Source organism: Cryptomeria japonica, chromosome 6 (genome assembly GCF_030272615.1).
Source record: "Cryptomeria japonica chromosome 6, Sugi_1.0, whole genome shotgun sequence".
Classification (NCBI taxonomy): Eukaryota; Viridiplantae; Streptophyta; class Pinopsida; order Cupressales; family Cupressaceae; genus Cryptomeria; species Cryptomeria japonica.
Genome location: NC_081410.1, coordinates 552,178,763 through 552,197,422, shown reverse-complemented (window position 1 = coordinate 552,197,422; position 18,660 = coordinate 552,178,763). Strand labels below are relative to the sequence as shown.

The following is an 18,660-nucleotide window of genomic DNA, read 5'->3' as shown; positions in this document are numbered from 1 at the left end:
AACACTACCCATCTTTGGTTTTGTAACACCACTACATATGACAATGATTAGATTTTACCAAGATTTAGGCAAACAACAAAGAAAAAAATACACTTATCATCTTTTTCTAATTTATAACTATTGATGTAAGATCAATTATAATAAAATTAAAATAATTCAAATTTTGTACAATAGAATCAACCATCATTTATTTTTAATGAATAAAAACATCTTTTGAAATGTAAACTGTTAGACAAATTTTTGGTTTGCTAGATATCACATATCTTACTCTAGAACTTGTATGCAACATCTCCTATGGAGATGCTCAAGAGGACAAAATTTGTAAGACACAATCAAATGATTCCTTGTGCCTTCTTGTCCAACTCCTTCCAATATTCATCTATCATAGTAGATGGCTTCGTTTTTGTGCAATTGGCAACCATTGATCTTTGACTTCAAGGAGATCATCCACCTTTAACTTCCACACCTTGTAGCCAGTGCCATTGAACTTATCAATATCTTAGCAAGAGGTGGTAGCCATAGTATACAATCTTCTTCACAAATCTATACAACTCACAATATTTAAGTTGGACCACTGTAGCAAAAAAATCTTCAACATTTAAAGAGGAAGACATCCCTCACTCAACACAATTGTTAGCTTTGATACCAAATTTTGAAAACAAGGTGAAGAAACCTTGTAACATGAACTTCACCAAAGTGGTTTGAATCTGAAAATAAAGACTACTAATGTAGATTATGTGATTATGCATTCAACTTAAAGCTGAAAATTAATGTCAATGTTAACACTAGATTTATGTGGTGAAACCCTTTCAAGAAAAACAAATCCATGAAAGAAAGAGGGCAAGTATATTTATTAATTTGAAGAGATGTATACAGTAACACATTTCACTCCAAATCTCTAATCGATTCGGCAACACCTTGTTACTTCAAACCTACAACTCAACTATATTGAAACTACTAACTCAAGGCTCCAATTTATAGAGATTTGTGAGAGGGAAAACCACTGTAGTATCACAAAAAAATATTCTAAAACCACACCATTTTTGAATTCTACAAAAATTATTTCAAACTAGTCATTCCTATCTTCCAAATGTTTAGCCAAAGCCCATGCCTCCCTCCTTGGAAACATCAATTTCAGCTCAACATGATCTCTTATAGATGTCATAAGGTATCTTTCATGCATGGGCACCTAAGAACCAAGATGGATTCAAATATATGTCATAAATGCTGGCATAGTCATCATAGAATCTTATGAAAGGTGCCATATTTGGCATAGATGTCATAACATCCCAAAATACCAAAATCTCGAGGTGACTATGCAGAGTGTTCATCTTTACCATTTTACTGTTATTGGCATGCCTGTCTAGTAAATGTAACTCAGTAACTCTATACCCAATAAATATAAAATTATTGAAATCAATAAAAAATATATTTACTGTAGTAGTAAAATATTAATTACCCTTATCAGTAAAAACCACTATTTCTTGTTGGTGAGTTACAAACAATGTATAGAATAATTAATTACATGAATTCGCAAGTATAATAGCACCTAAGTCTCAACACTATACACTCAACAAAACTTTATCCTCTTTATCCTTGATAAATTATTTTTAAACTATTACAATTAAATTATTTGATATTTTCCTTCATTTACAAATTTATTAATAAAATTACATATATAATCTTGTTTGAACTTTTTACTACTAACTTTATATATAATACTAGGGAATGAATCTTTGCCACCTAAAAAGACCAAAATGAAAGCTTTTAATTTTTTTGGGGGGGGACATACAACATGCCCTGCAATAATCCCTTAAATAACTATATTTATTTGGAGATTCTTTTCTTCTTTAAGTTTTGTGAATGGTGTATAAATAAAGTGGTTCATTCATCATATCCATGTGGTTGTTAAATCAACCACCATTTCCTTATAAAAAGCTCCATGTGGTTGTTAAAAAAATAATCTTTAACAATTAGAATATATAATTTATGTGATTTTATTTGATTGGGTTGGAAAAAGTAAAGCATAAAGATATCTACTTGACTAATAAGATAAAGAAAAAATAATTTATATTTCAACGTTGAACTAAATTAAACATAAAAAAATATTTCTTGATAGACAAGTAATAGAATAAAGTGGAATGTATTTAGTTTTTAATTTATTCTTTCAAATTAATTTTGAATAAATTTAATGATGTTATAATGTAAGAATTGAAAAAAAAGGATAAATAAAATTTAAATTTATTTTTGTGTTTCATATTATTTTTTTTTATATTTTTTTATTAATTTAGTAAAGAATATATAATAATTGTAGTTTATTTTTTGTTTTTAACATTTGATGTTAGAGAAATTTGGAGTTGAAAAGATGTTATTAACAAATTTTATTTTATGAATGCTTTTAGTTAATGTGAAAAATAATACTAGTAGATTAAAATATAAGTGTTGTTGGTCTACAAAAAAACATGAGTGATAATACAATATGGGTATAAAGAGTTCAATGATTGGAAAAATGTTAAGGAAAGGGAAAAAATAAAGAAATACAAAAGAAAGATGCTTTGGTAATATTTTTTATTCATATTGGTCTTGCTATGAGAATTTTCCTTACATTGTTGCATTAAAAAATTGTCAAGTATGAGACATGTGGTAGTCTACTTACCAATGCACACATAAAATCAAATTATTTAAATTGAAAAATATTCAAAGAAGTTTTAAGAATCTTAAAATGAAGGGTAATGAAAAGAAAATACAATTTTATGTTTAAATTCAAAATATTATAAATCAATTGTGTATCCATGTAGAAACCATTAAAAACTAAATAATTTTGCAGTGTACTAAGATGTTTGTCATTAAAATAGAATTATGTAGTATCTAATATTGAGGAAAGTAAATATTTAGAACAAATGCAGCTACATTAGTTTATACAGTCATTTTTGGAAAAATCTATTGATAAAAGTACACAAAACATGGATTCGAATATTACAATATAGATTAAACATGGAGAAGGAAATAGTTGCTCAAAATATTTCCAAGAAAGAAAGGATGAATTTTTTTCAATGGAAGAGGAAGAGGCCATGGTAAGAGAGGTTATGGACATGGTTATATAAATAAAAATTTTATTCAATGTCATAATTATAAAAACATGGGCATTTTTGAAAAGAGTGTTCTCTCTATCTCATGAATTGGATCGCATTCACCACAATTATGTTTTGGTGGCCAACTTGACAGGACCTATGTTTGTCCTTTGTTTTGGCCATCGTAATTTATGTTTGCAATGAAGAAGATAGTATATAGAGAAGATCAAATTGATGTTGATGTTGTAGAGGAGTGTGTGGATCAATGTGTGTATTGCACCTACATGATTTTATCATATGCAGAAGCAAGTGATGCGAAGTTGTGACAAAGAAAGTTTGTGGTGATTATTGTGAAGTTCGTTGCTTGGAGCAGAGGTTCAAGGACAAGTTTCATATCTAGAGATTGCTAGAGGTAGTGTCAATGAAGGCCTACTTGTTCTTGATTCATATATTCATTGTCACTTGCTCTAGAGAAGTGATCTTCATATTGCAAGAATTGTATCTTACCCTAGGGTAGTGTGCTCTAGTCTACAAGTTCCTCCAAGAGCAGTGTGCTTCCTTGATAGTGATCCTAAAACAATATTTTAATCATTCCATATATTGAGTCAACTCTCACCACTATTTTTTCCTATTTGATTTTTCCACATAAATTTGGTGTTCTCTTGTGCATGGTGTTTCTTTGTTATGTCCTTCATTTCCTGACCTCCCTTCCCTCCCACCCCTTCTCATTCCTAATGTGTGTTCAATACAAACATGGAGAAGGAAATAGTTGCTCAAAATATTTCTAGAAATAAAGGATGAGATTTTTTTCAATGGAAGAGGAAGAGGCCATGGTAATAGAGGCTATGGACATGGCTATATAAACAAACAATATATATTCAATGTCATAATTGTAAAAAATGGACATTTTAGATAAGAATGTAAGATCAAAAAAATTCATATGTAAAATATGAAAGAAAATTTCACGGAAAATGAAGGAGAGCATGCCAATTCTAATATTTCTCTTTTCATATATAAGAGAAATATAAAGATGATACCTGATTTATTGATTTTATTTTTTGAAATGTTTGACAAAAATGAAGATTTGTTTTTAAAAAAGTAAGCATACCAAATGCATATTATATACTCATTTATTTTATTTATTGTACTTCTCTTTAATTCATATATTTAATTTTTTCCCTCCTTTGATTTGTACTTAGTTTTCCACAATACACGATTTGAAGGGGAATACTATTTAATAATATTATCAATATATGTGCATTTTGTACAAGTTGGTTATTTTTTTTCAAGTGTATACTAGGTTAGATAGATTGTTGTTCCAATTCTTTTAGTGTCTATATTTCATAAATAATTTATCTTAATATGATTATTTATTTTACTTCGATATTGACAGTCTTGCTCACGTAAACATACATGCACAACAAAATGGAAGAAAAATATCTTTGAGCATAATATTGCATAACTTGCACCTTTACCCCTTCAATTTATACTACGTTATTTATGGATATCATAAATGTATGTTTTTAGACTCTAATTTGTCCCTTTGCTACAATATAAACTCTAATATTAAATCCATCATTTTGATACACTAAATACATCTCTCTAGAACATGTTTGGTCTAGTTTCATAGTGATTTACTTCCATAGACTCAATAGCCCATTAAATTACGTTCCATGGGAATAATTGTGATATATATATATATATATATATGAAAATTTAAAATTCATTCTTTAATATTCAAAAAAGATATTTAGATAATAAAAATATCAAAGTTAATTTTCCTAAATGAAAGTTAAAAATATTTCCTTTAGTATTATTATGAAAATATCATTAGCCTTCTACAATATTAAAAAAATATATTTAAATAATAAAAAAAGTCACGGTCCTTTTTTTTATAAGAAATTGTTTTTATATATGAAACATAGATATTCTTTTCCCACTTATTTTATATAGAACTTAAAATTTCATATACACTTTAATTTCATGTTTTTTAATAAAATTCTTACTCCTTAGACTAACCCTCACACCTACTTTCATTCTATTTTTTTTTAAAATAAAAAATAAAAAATAATTTTTAAATACAAAATATTCATTCTCAATCAATATGCTACCCATGTGTTATAATAAGTCAAAATTGACATGTTAAAAATAAACAAAATAAGACTTCTAACATTTCAATTATTTCAAAGGATATTTATGTAATCACATAGTCAAATAGTAGACATCAAGATGGTACTGAGTTCAAATCTCTTCAATAAAATAAAATCTGAAAAAAAAACTTTTACATTGTTCCAGTGGTAGAGAACTTGTGTTGTGTTCTTGAAAGATGTCGCAATTTCAATTTCCATAAGAGGTAAGGTTTTTATGCCTCTTTGTAGCACGGTTAAATATCTTCCCCAAAGAATGCTGGGTAATGTCATATTCCTCTAAGCCATCTTTAGATCCATATAAAGATTGCTGACTAGACTATAAAAGATTCTTTCTTTTCCTTTCTTTTTAATGTTCAAACTCTTAGTCCTCCTTTGTGCAACGCTATATTGATTTCCATACAATGTATGCCGAAAGAAGTAATAAAGTAGTCAGTCGAAATTTTATTCGGGAAAAAAGAAAAAAAGCTATATTGATTTGCTTACAATGCCGAAATAAGTAATAAAGTAGTCAGTCGAAATTTTATTCGGAAAAAAAGCTGATTCCATTATTGTATAAAGAAAAATTTTATTTACATTCATCATATAAAACAGTGTAAAGGAAAAGCGCTTCACACCGACACATCCACTAGGCAAAAGTGCTGTCTGTCCAATTTTACCTTCAACAAATTTCCAAACCTCTTAATATATTCTCAAATTTCCTTTCAAGTCAGACGTAGATTCTTTGCTTCTCAATTGAAAAGCGGCAAGTGCGCTTTAGTCTTTCTCATCGTGTGAAATTAAAGAATCTGTTTCAAGGAATTTCATAGACTTCTCTGGACTTTTAGTTGCGGCATTTTTTGGAATTCATTTTCGTCGCGGCTTCTTTTGGATTGCTTTCCTACTGGTTTAAACGCAAATTTTGCCGATTGTTATATTATTCTATGTGTCCACACCTCTTCAAGTTTCGAACTCCAGATTTATATCATTTGATCATATGTTTGGAGGAAATTTCACCCAATTGTTAAAATTTCTAGGCAAGAAAATTGTTACGGCCATCGGTAAAATGGCTGCATTGCGTGGATATTTGGACTTCAAGATTATTATGCTTATAATCACACTCTGTAGTGAATTCTCCACTGGATTAATCTTGTACATTAATGGAATTTGGATTTTATCATCTGCATCAAAGACAAGGCAATACTCAGAGATTTTAAAATATATGTAAACATGAACTCACGCAAACCTGAAAAGAATCCAAAGGAAGCCGCAACTAAAACTCAGCAGAACTCCATCAAATTGCTGAGTAATTGAGGCGTTCTCGCATTGCAGGCTTCCAAATCATAAATGATAATTTTTTCCTGCAATTGATTCATATGAGGATCGGATCATGCTAATTATATATTAGCTTTATGCGTCTCATTCATGGCGGATTTTGAAACAATGAAAGACGAATTCAAAGAATTGGTAGGAAATATAGAGGAAATTATCAGCTAAGATTTATATTCCTTTGGAAACGTCAGGATTTACAGGAAGTCAAAATCTGTTGTAAATGATGGAGTAAATTATCAATTCCTCTCTATACCAAAAAAAAGAAGATTATTTTTTATTTTGAAACGCGTAGCGCTGGATAAGTTTCGTAGGAAGAGAGCTCCCAATAACAAATTAACTGTAACTAAGCACAAATTGACATTCAACGCGTATGATTTTTTTAGTTGCCACGTATTGTAATTCCTCACCTGATTCCTGCGAGGAAGATACGTGTTGAAGAATATTCGTTAACATCTTTGGAGGGACAATTAAAGTTGCAGTGGACGAAGCAAAATAATCCTTGCGGGCCCCGCTGGTCCTCGAACACTTTTTCCACGCTAATGAAGCTCTGCATAGCCAAAAAGTAGCCCAAGGATTCCACTCCCTCTTGTGTACCTTTACCTGAGGTCCCTCGTGGTGGGGTCCAATTACATAAACTTTGTACAAGCAAAGGCAAGCTCATCAGGGGGAAGACTAGCAAGGTCACATTCAAAATGGGAGGAAAATTCAAGAAGGTTAATGGTTATTTTTTAATTTTTTTATTATTTTTTAAAGTTATTTCTTTTTTTTAAGATTTTTTTGTAATTTATTGTTTTGATAGTATTTTTAGTGTTATTTTTGATAGTCTGTAGCTATTCTTTATTTATACAATTATTGTATTTCTTCAATACAAAAAAGAAAACTCTTTAAAATCTATTTTCACTGGTATATCATCCAACATTCTTTTAGATCCTCTTTTCTAACAAGTTTCTAAATTATGCTCATTCGGTTTACCCCAAATCCAATTTGAAGTAGTTTCACAAAATGAGTCATCTATTTTTAGAGTACCATATCACTATGTGAAATTATAAAGAAAAGGAAGCACGTGAGAATGTTGGTCGCAACTAATATTTAAGCCTTGACATTCCTCGTCACTCTAGCATATCTCAAGAAAACAAAGCTAATCTATCGATTTCAATAAGTCAAGTATGTTAAAATAGCCATTTAGTTGGTGACAATGATATGAGAGCCATGAATATCTTAGACTACCAAATTTCTTTAGTTGAATTAGAGAAATCTACAAGAGAAGTGAAGAATCAAAGTATTAAGATAATTTGTTTAATCTTTTTTGTAGTTTGTTCTTGATATTGTTGCTACATTTTTTCTATTGCATGTTGGTAGCTTTGTAAAAGGGCCGAGAATCTCTCAAAAACCTCTCTTACCTAATAAAAAATATTTGATATTGGAGTTTAATGTAAAGCTAGAGATTTCAAGATTTGTGAAGATCCTGCTAACAAACTCTCTTATCAATGATTTTATTTAATGGAGAAGGAATTATTAGATAGAAATGCCAATATAGTTGATCTACAAACAAGCCTGAGAGATAATACAAGATGAGTACAAAGAGTCCAATGATTAGAATATTTTCATAAGAAAAGATATTAAAAAAAGGTTGCTTTAGAAACAAACTTATTCATAATGGTCTTGTTCTGAGAATTTGCTTTGCATTGTTGCATCAAAAAATGCTAGGGAAGCATGAGACACGTTGTAGTTTACTTACTAAGACAAGTAAAATCAAACTAGTTAAATTGAAAAAGCTTAAAATGTAAGGTAGTGAAAAGGAAATATAATTCTATGTTTAAATTCAAAATATTGTAGATCAATTGTGTAGTAATGGAAAAAATATCAAAGACAAAGTAATTTATTAAAGTGTATTAAGATTTTTGTTAATAAAATAACATTGTGTAATTAAAATTGAAAAAAGTAAATATTTAACACAAATGAAATTGGATCTATGAATTTTGTAATATAGGTTAGGCATGTAAAAAAGAAAGTAGTTGGTCAAAACATCTTCAAGAAAGAAAGGATGAGAGATCTTTTTTGAATAGATAAAATATAAGGTATATTCAATCTCATAATTGTAAAATAATTAAAGACATTACATAAAAGAATGTAGGATCAAACAAAATCCTATTAAAATTGTGAAATTAAAAATTCACTCAAAATAAAAGAGAGCATGTTAACTTCTCTTGTCATGTAAAAAAAATATATAGATGATATTTGGTTTCTTGATTTTATTTTTAAAAAATATTTAAGTGAAAATGAAGATTTATCTGTATAAATTAATACAGTAATAAAGAGTCAAGTGAGACTCTAAACAATAAAGTAATAGAAAGTGTTGAACAAGACACATTTGTACCTCTGCAAGAAATCTGCTATCTGTTGTTTGGTGCACCACATGCATTTCCAAAGAATATCTACAATACACAGAGCATTTTATTACAACCAAATCTTATATTTTAGAAGACATAGAAAGAAACATTCTTAATAATTAGAATTTGTCTATAAAGGGCCCAAGATAGTAAATCTATCTCAATAGCTATTAGAAACCACTTTGGTAAAGTATAAAAAATTTACCTTCTGCCACCAATAAAAATCCAGAGCTCTCAATTTTTTTTTTTAATTTGCTTGTCCATTGAAAAGCGGCAAGTCCGTTTTAGTCTTTCTTTTCGTTGGTTGTTCTATTGGATTTTTCGTTGCAACCTTTCTATTGCTATAAACAAAACTTTGGTGGACTTTTTATTATTTTATTTTATATGTCCACACCTCTTGAAGATATGAACAAGAGATTTTATATTATTTGATCATATCTTTGAGATTGATAAATTCTTATTAGATTGGTAGTATATTACAAGGAAAGGATGAGAAATTTTAATTTATTTATTTTACTCTCTTTATATATGTAGACATAATTTTCTTTCTTAGTCTTGTTCCTCTTGCTCCTCTTTTATATCTAAAAATATATAAAATTTATAAATATTTATTTAAATAAATATATATATATATATATATATATATATATATATATATATATATATATATATATATATATATATATATATATATATATATATATATATATATATATATATATATATATATATATATATATATATATATATATATTCAGTAAAAAGGCTTTAGCCGTATTTTATTGATATAAAATGTTACAATCTCTGCTCAGTGCAGGCGCCGGTAGGAAAGAGCAGATAGGAGAAAACCTCCGACCTTGCCTGGGACCATTGGTCTAGTTAACTTAATAAACTATAAATTACAAATGAACTTGTATAAGTTTTACAATCAGGCTTGTACAAAAAAACCCTTCACATATAGAAACTGTGCTTAGTATGGAATGCTGTCTTTCTGTCCACTTCTCTCAGTTTCCTTTTATCGTCCTAGTCCCCTCTGTTTATCCCGCAAAAACAAAAGAAACCTGCTCCTGCAAAATAGATTTCAATACTTTCCTCTACATATCCACTATATTAACTATTAGATTCAAATGCTGAATAAAGGCAATATTATTTTAGTACCCTCTTCCCTGCTAATATTCTATACTAGGTATCTTTCGAACTAGGTCAACATCAGAGCTTGTTGTTCATACTTTGAAAGATTACCCAGTCTACAATACTTCTCAGAAATGAAAACACTAGACAACAAAGGTTTGATGCTACCACATCCTTTCTAGTTTGAACTTTTAGTAACTTATCATAGTAATCATGATATTATCTATCTAAGTATAGATAAAATAACATTTGATATTGTCATAGAGTAAATATCTTACCCTTCACTATGCTTATACCGGAATAAATAGTATACTATGTGTTTTGATATAACTATCGCTTCTAACAGTCTATGCTAAGGATTCATTATAATAATAATATCAAAAAAGATTATGTGATCGAGACTTAATCCTCTTCCTTGTCATTCAAAATTTCCATACCAGAGGCCTGTGCTTTAGTGGGATTCTTTGCCTGGAATGGTGTCCATCCTTCTTCGATCATGTAACTCACCCACCATTCTCCTTTCGGTTCTTTGACCACTCCCAGCCATTGCTTAAGAAGTTCAATGCTTCTGGCTATCTCTGTTTGTCTCTAGTTGCAGAGACTCTAATCCTTATTATTAAGGATGGGCCTTTTGAATTCTATGTTGGGCACCCCCCCCGTCAATGGCTTTCGCCACTTTGGAGTAATCCTCCGGATATGGTGTTTGCAAATTCTCATCCACGCATTTTATCGCCAATTCCAAGTTGTCCAAATATTCCTCTTTGAAAATCAACCTGCATGATGTAACTGTTGTTGCTTTCCTTTTCACCCATTCTAAGTAATATCGCTGCAAACCCTATTGGAATGCTACTATTGACTCTCTGTCTATGCTCTGTAATGATTATCTCATCACCCAAAATCCTCTTGGTCGCATGTATAACCAGATCATCCTCCGTTTTCAGGATGAACGACCATCTCTTATTCAAAATTTCTCCTTTGAAGGACATTTCCATTTTCTTAGGGTAGAGACAAATCCCAGAATCCATTTTTGGCAGAGTTTAATGTCGAGTATTAATGTAGATATATACTAGTTATGGCAACTAGTGGAGTCGGTGCTACAATTAGTGACCCCGGTTGAGTCACATGAAGTTGGTTTCTCTGTCAATCTCTCTATTGTATGATTATTATTCAATATATCTGACATATTCCTTTCCCCAAGTAACTGCGGGTTGATGATTATTAATTCATTTTACGCTTAGCCTTACTAGTCTATGATTTCTCTGACACTCGAGCAGTATGTTATGATGCCTTTTGGATATTTTCATCATTTTTATATGCTACATCGAGACACAGATATATGTCCACATTCTTCAATATATATATATATATATATATATATATATATATGTACATATGTACATATGTACATATATATATATATGTACATATGTACATATGTACATATATATATATATATGTACATATGTACATATGTACATATATATATATATATATATGTACATATGTACATATGTACATATATATATGTATATGTATATGTTTGTGTTTGTGTGTGTGTGTGTGTGTGTGTGTGTTTTGTGTATGGGCAAGTATATCTATAATCCTATGTATGCATATATGTGTTTGTTCCCAATTTGTTCATGCTCAAGTATACATGCTGTAAATGTCTTAATGTATTTTTATTTATGTGGCTGTGTAAACGTATATGCTTTTATATGCACATATCTGTATGTCATGTATGTATGTAGGTATGTAATACATACTTGATTATCTGTCTATTTGTGCATATGTATGTATGTATGTATGTATGTAATTGCCCTGATGTATGTGTAGTACCCCTCCTTGGTTGAATTTATCAGACTCATACTTTACTATTGTTACTTTCAGTGGATACATTACCATTATGTGTTATTCAAACTTATATGACATTATTTCATGCTTTATCTGGATATGAGATACATAATTTATTTACAGTATTTCAGTACTTGTGATTTGTGGTATTTTATGGATTAGTGGTATGTATTGACACTTTACTTTATCTATGCAATGTGTAATTATATGTTGCATGTCTGCAAGTCTATTGGATGCGAGGGGATGATTTTCCTTCGCTCACTCCGGTGAGACAGGGAACGTCACGATTCTCCTTCATCGGTGTGCATGCCATTTTTTCTATATTGTATATATGCAGGTGTGGTTCAGTGATGCAGGATATTGCAGGTACAGATACCAGGTAGGTACGGGGTATCGTCTCCACCTGGCTTCACAGGTCTGAGCGTGCCTTATATTTGTCTGATGGAAGTGGAGGAGGTAGTAGTTGACCCTATTTTACCCAGTTACACTCTTGTGAGTGTTGTCAGTTGGTCGTCCTATCAGTTTGTTCAACCTTCGTGTATTATTGTTTGACTTTTTCTGAGTCCTTGCTTGGGGTTTACTCAGTGTGTGTGTTTAGTAGATTTCATTAATTGATTAAATTTATGGAGTTATCTCATAGTTGGTATTTTTAAATTATGTATTTTATGCATTGAGATCATAAATTTAATTAATTAAAAGAAGTTATTAAATTAAGTTGCAAGTTGCATTATATTAGAAATATATCTTATTTAAATGTTAGTGAAAAAAATAAATTAGATTAATTTCATTTATTGTTTCCTAGAATTTTAAAAAAATAAAAATAAATGAATAAAAGAATAAATTAGAGTTAAAGTACTGCTTTAATTTCTTTTTAAGGAAATTAATTATTTAGCATGAGAAAATAAAAGAAAAACAAAAAAAAGAAAGGATTATGATTATTGCTTATTGCATTTTAATTTATCCTTTTGTTGGGAATTAGAAAAGAAAATAAAATTCATTTTTATTACTAAAATTAAATATTAGGTATTTTGGGAAAAATATGTACAACCTAAAAGTTTAGGTTAAAGGGAATATATCTTTTTCTTTTTGGGAGTTCATGGGAAGGAGGTGGTTGTGCATGAAAGAATTTTTTGAAAGTTTTTGGAGTGCTTGTTCTTGGAAAGGTGAAGATTTTGGAGTTGTTGGGAAGGAGGTTCGGATTTTAGAATTGGAAGCTTGTTGAAGGATAGAAGCTCTCCAACAAAGTTCTTCTAGGAAAGCTATATAGGTTGGATGGCCTCTTCCGGTTGTTTTAAAGAATTTTTTTTTAATTTCTTCCCTCATTCTGAATGACATGTGTTTAAAAAAATATATATATAGATGTTAGAAATGAATACAGTAGTTTTGGAATGGTTACCATGAAAGTTATTGAAAATTTCAGTTTCTATGTTTTAAAAATAAAATTGCAAATCCAAAACCCCTTTTCTGGTTATTTCATGTTCTTGTCTAAAATCCATTTTTGAAATCAATTTTAGTTTATGGAAAGAAGTTATTTCCTGGGTGTCGTAGATTAAAAATTGAGAAATTTTGGGAAGGTTATGCTGGCAAAATCTTGTTGTGCATAAAAGTTTGCAATTTCTGGGAGAAAAATTGGGTTTGCCAGAGTACGGGTTCCTCTTGCTTTGGTTTTGTTTGAATATTAAGGTCTAGGATTGAGTTTGCTCCTTCTTTGTTCCGTCTCTGAGGTTGAGCCAGAAATTTTAAATTATCTCTGTTTAGTTTTTTTAAAATATAGTTAATCATTCAAGTTTATTTACCTCTGTATTTTTTTAAGCTATTAATTTATTTAAATTCTTTGGTAATAAATTTTATTAAAAATAAAATTTATTGTTTTTCATGCTATTGAAAGGGAATTAACTAGGGGAGGCAGAGCCTACTACCCCATGGTAGCTGATGCTACCGTAAGGTAGCGACTGCTACCGTATGGTAGCAACGCTACTGCAGGGTAGCACTTGCTACCATATGGTAGCAGCTACCTTGCAGGTAGCCTATGTTTTTTGTTGTTTAAATTTTTTTTAATTAAGTAATATATATATATATATATATATATATATATATATATATAAAAGGTATGGTTATGCTTTGAACATAATATTATGCGATATGTTTAGAATGTGCTAATTGTAAATTACATTTTTTTTAGCATGTAGATTTTACTATTAGAAAATAAATCTTCAATTTAGTATGTAAATTTTTTTATATTGAACATTAAATATTCATTTTAGTATGTATATTTTAATTTTTATATAATTATGTGGTTTATATTTGAAGAATATATACTCATGTAATTATATTATATTATTATATATATTTCTAGTTTGGAATATGACCTATATTATGCCAATCATTTAAATGGGATATTTGGAAATTATTCTTAAACATATGACTAGGGGAAAATTATTTGATGTGATAAATTTAGCTTTTTGTACAAATGACAACTTCGAATTTCCTTTAGGATATAGTTGTATTTTCCTTATTATCTAAAAAAAAAACTGTAATTGCAAGTTATTTATGCTTTTGGTTGTTTAAAGAAAAGATTGCCTGTCTTAGAATCTTAGTGTTAATGATATTTTTAGTCAAGCGTTAATTCGTTGCAATTTTGATTGAGTTGTCATCATGTCATTTATGGATATATCCCCTGGTCAGATGTTGTTGTGTAAACCTGTCGATGTAAGCCATAGTGTGTTCTATTCCTTATGGTCAATCCTGGTTTATTGATAGTGTACCTTTCACCTGTAATTTGGTCAGGATTAGTTATGGCTGTCAGTTTCGCCATAGTGTTCTCGTAGAGAGAAACCTTTCCTATTAGTGTCCTATGAGAGAGAGTGGCTTTCAAGTGGGGGCCGCACCCAAAGAGGATGGTAGGATAACCCCTTGAAAGTCAGTTAAGAAGTGATAACCTAATAATTAATTAGGGGGTGGGTAGCTGAATTATTAAATTAAGATAATGTGCCTCACACATGGTTGAGTGCTTGTATAGGCTCAGGATGTTGTGAGAAGGCCTGGAATGGCAAACCTATCACCTTGTCTTCATGAAAGGGTTAGTAGGGTCCACATGATGCTTAGATGGAGCCGGGGGTTCGGGAGAGGTTACCAGGATAACTCAAGATGGGGGACGGGACCTATGGAGGCCTACCTAGGGTAACCATCGTAAGCCATGCGATGACACTCTCTCCTTAGAGTCACTAGTGTTGTGAGTTGAGTCACATGGATGTTTGCTAAGTCATGTAGTTCTATCGTACTTGTCTTATTTTGCTTGCTTGAGGGTCTTCTATTAACTCCTAGCACAGTGGGGTGGTTCCCTTTCAGAATCACATGGTTGGGTGGTAGTGCCACTTCCCATCAGATATCCTTGATTGTATCTTCAGGTGAGGAAAGGTGTCATTGGTGTATCTTGGTTTGGATCCATGTACCAGCTCATGTTTGTGATCATTGTTAAGTTGAGACCTTGTGGTTATTGTATCAAACATTTATGTAACCTTGGCATTGTAACTTATGTATTCAGTTGTACTTTTGAAGGCCATGTAAATTATGGATATTGTAATATTATACCAATGGAATGTATGTTAATTCAGTTGCTTTAACCTTTTGTATAAATGATCTAGGGAAAAATAAATGCATTAGAATACTTGATACTTTCATTACAGAAATTAGATGTATGAGTATGTTTTTAATTTAAGCATTTAATTTTCTTAATTAGATGAACAACTTGATTAACCATGGTGTTAATATAATCTGTGAATTAATCTTCACTGGTAACCCTTAGGAAATCATGTGTTAGACTTCCACTATGTTATTAAACATGCAAATTGCTATAATTAACGAACTTATCTTTAAAAACATAAAATATTTCACCCTTTAGTTGCCCAGTTGTGTTGTTTTCCTTTAGGGTTCCTAGTGGGGCATTACAGTATGTGTTCAGGATATTATAATTGTGTTTGTCTAATTTGTGATGGTGAAACCTTTGTCCAGTTGTGTCATCATGTTTATGGATCGTGGTGTTATGTCCTAGTGGTATCATTTTGCTAAGGATTCAGGCCGCATAATGCCTATTTGTTCTGAGTAAATTGTCTTAGCCTCTTGCTACTTGGCACCATTCCTAGCTTATGTTTGTGCCTATAGTGGGGAATGTTTTCTATTCTAGGCAACCTTGTTAAGTATATATGTGCTTGCATGCACTTATAACTATACCTATGTCCGCATATAATTGTATATATGTCTATATATGCATCTGTGCATCCATATATGTCTATGTTCATATATATATGCACATATACATATATAGTTGCATAGATACATATGTATATGTGCATATATATCTTTATTTGCGCATGAGTCTATGAATACCTTATGTTCTGCTTGAATGTTCTATATGTTTCTACGATCGTATCTCAATTTCTATTTTTAAGTGCGGGTAACCAAATCTGGCTGTTTGTATGTGGATTTGTTAATTCCATTTGCCCCTATATTGGCTAAGTTATCTGCTAATGTGTTTGCTTCCATGTATATGTGATTGATTGTGTAATCTGTGAAGCTTCCTAATAACACTAGGGCTCTATCCAATAAGCTTCTAAGCTCCCAATTTGTCATTGTCTTGGTCCTTATTGCATTAACAATAATAAAAAATATCCTTCTATTTCTATTTTGTTTATCTTTAATTGTTTGCATAGATTTAAACCTTCTACTAGGCTCCACATTTTTGCCTTGTTGTTTGTACCATGTCCTAAATATCGGGAGCTCGATCCAATACATATCCCTTCATGTGAGTGAATTATGCATCCCGCCCCTGCCTCCCCTGGGTTGCCTCTAGATGCTCCATCAAAATTGAGTTTGCACCATCCAATCTTCGGGGGCACCCATTTGCATGCTTTCTTATCCTTAGATTTATCTCTATTCCCTTTCCCAACGAATGAGGTAATCTTAATCCCTATCCCCTTCTTCCTAATGTAGTTATCCCACTCTATAAATGTCTTGTCATATTGCAGTATGTTCATATTCCCACTGTTGGAGGTTTTTGTGATGGAGGCCTCTATTTTTGCTATTAGTATTCCTGTCTTCATTTCAGTATCCTGAAAGATTCTCCTATTTCTCTCCTTCCAAACCTCCCACATTACTATTGTTGGGCTACAAATCCATAGGCTATGGAAGATGCTATTCTTTTTTATTAATGGCCAATTTCTGAGCCAGTCCTTTAGGTTAGAGATGATGGCTCCTGACCAACCTAATTGTGCCATCAACCAATACCAACATATTTGTGTGTAGTTAAAGGTTGTGAATAAGTGATCATTTGTTTCCTCATCTTTCTTGCATAAGACACACATTGAAGGTCCTTCATACCCTCTGAGTTTAAATTGATTTGTTGTGAGAACTTTCCCCTGGAATGCTACCCAGGCAAAAAAACCATCTTTTGGGAGTATAGATTTATCCAAACAAATTGTGTTTGGGGAGTAGTCTTTGATTATGTTTGCCTCCTCATAAATGGTTCTAAAACCCTCTTTGCAGTTATATTGTCCATTCTTTGATTTTGACCATATAAGCTCATTCGACCCAGGTCTAAGAATTATTGTCTTGCCTTCTAGTATTTGCAGCAATACTTGATCTATATTGTCCACTAATAAATGGGACATGTTTTTCCACGTCCATCCCGTTATTGATTCAAGTGCCAACACCATGTAATCCCTTACATGGTTCCCCCATAAAGATTTCATTTGATCTTTAACGTTGTTTATATCTTTTAGACTGTCAATTGAGGGGTGACCACCCCAGGAATCCTCCCAGAACAAAGTTGTTCTGCCATCATGAATATCCCAGGATAGGTACTTCATAATGAGTGTCTGACTTTCTCTTATAAAGTTTGAGATTCTAGATCCCTTGGGAGGACGTGCTTCCCTAAAAATAGCCTCTCTTTGATTTTGTGACATATATTTTCTCCTTACGATTCTAGCCCATTTTGCTTCTGAGGATGCATATATTCTCCACGCCAATTTTGCCCCTAAGGCCATATTTTTCCATAATGTTTTCCTTATTGCCGTTCCTCCATCCTTCTTTTCTTGACATATCTTTTCCCATGAAATTAGTTTCATTTTGTTTTTATCTTCTGCACCATTCTAGTAGAAATCTCTCATCATTTGAGTTACTTTTTTATATGTCCCTGATGGAAGAGGTATACAAGATAGAAGGTATATAGGCATTGTTGATAATACTATTTTTATGAGAGTTAATCTACTTGCCCCTGTCAGCCATAGGGCTTTCCATGATGCCAGCTTCTTTCTTACTTTTTCAATCAACAGATCCCAGAGTTTGTTCATTATGTTGCCTTTGTCTAGGGGCATCCCTAAATATGTTAGTGGTAGATGTCCTTTTTTGTATCATAGATATGAAGCTATCCTATGTTCTTCCTGTGGACCTGTATTGAAGAAGAATATTTCTGACTTTTCTTTGTTTACCATTTCTCCTGAGGCCATCCCATAGGATTGTAATATATTTTTTTATTTCCTTAGCTTCCTTTAGCTGTCCTTTTCCCAAGATTATTCTGTTGTCCACAAACTGTTGATGGGTGCATGGGTCAACTCCACCCATTATCTGAATTCCAGACAGTTTGTTAGACCTTCATGCTACCTCCAAACTCCTTACCAGGGCTTCAGACATTATTATGAATAAGAATGGGGATAAAGGGTCCCCTTGTCAGAGTCCTCTGGAGGTTTCAAAAAAGCCTTTCGG

The 18,660-nt window shown here is 31.3% G+C and overlaps 1 protein-coding gene across 1 annotated transcript in view; it reads right to left on the bottom strand.

The window, feature by feature from the left end:
* Window positions 1–17,942, bottom strand: part of LOC131876696 (uncharacterized) — a 110,254-nt gene extending 92,312 nt beyond the window's left edge. Inside the window, exon 1 of the mRNA XM_059222153.1 lies at window positions 17,278–17,942. Within this exon, the coding sequence (XP_059078136.1) occupies window positions 17,278–17,942 (665 nt within the window). The remainder of the gene's footprint in view (window positions 1–17,277) is intronic.
* Window positions 17,943–18,660: the final 718 nt, after the last annotated feature.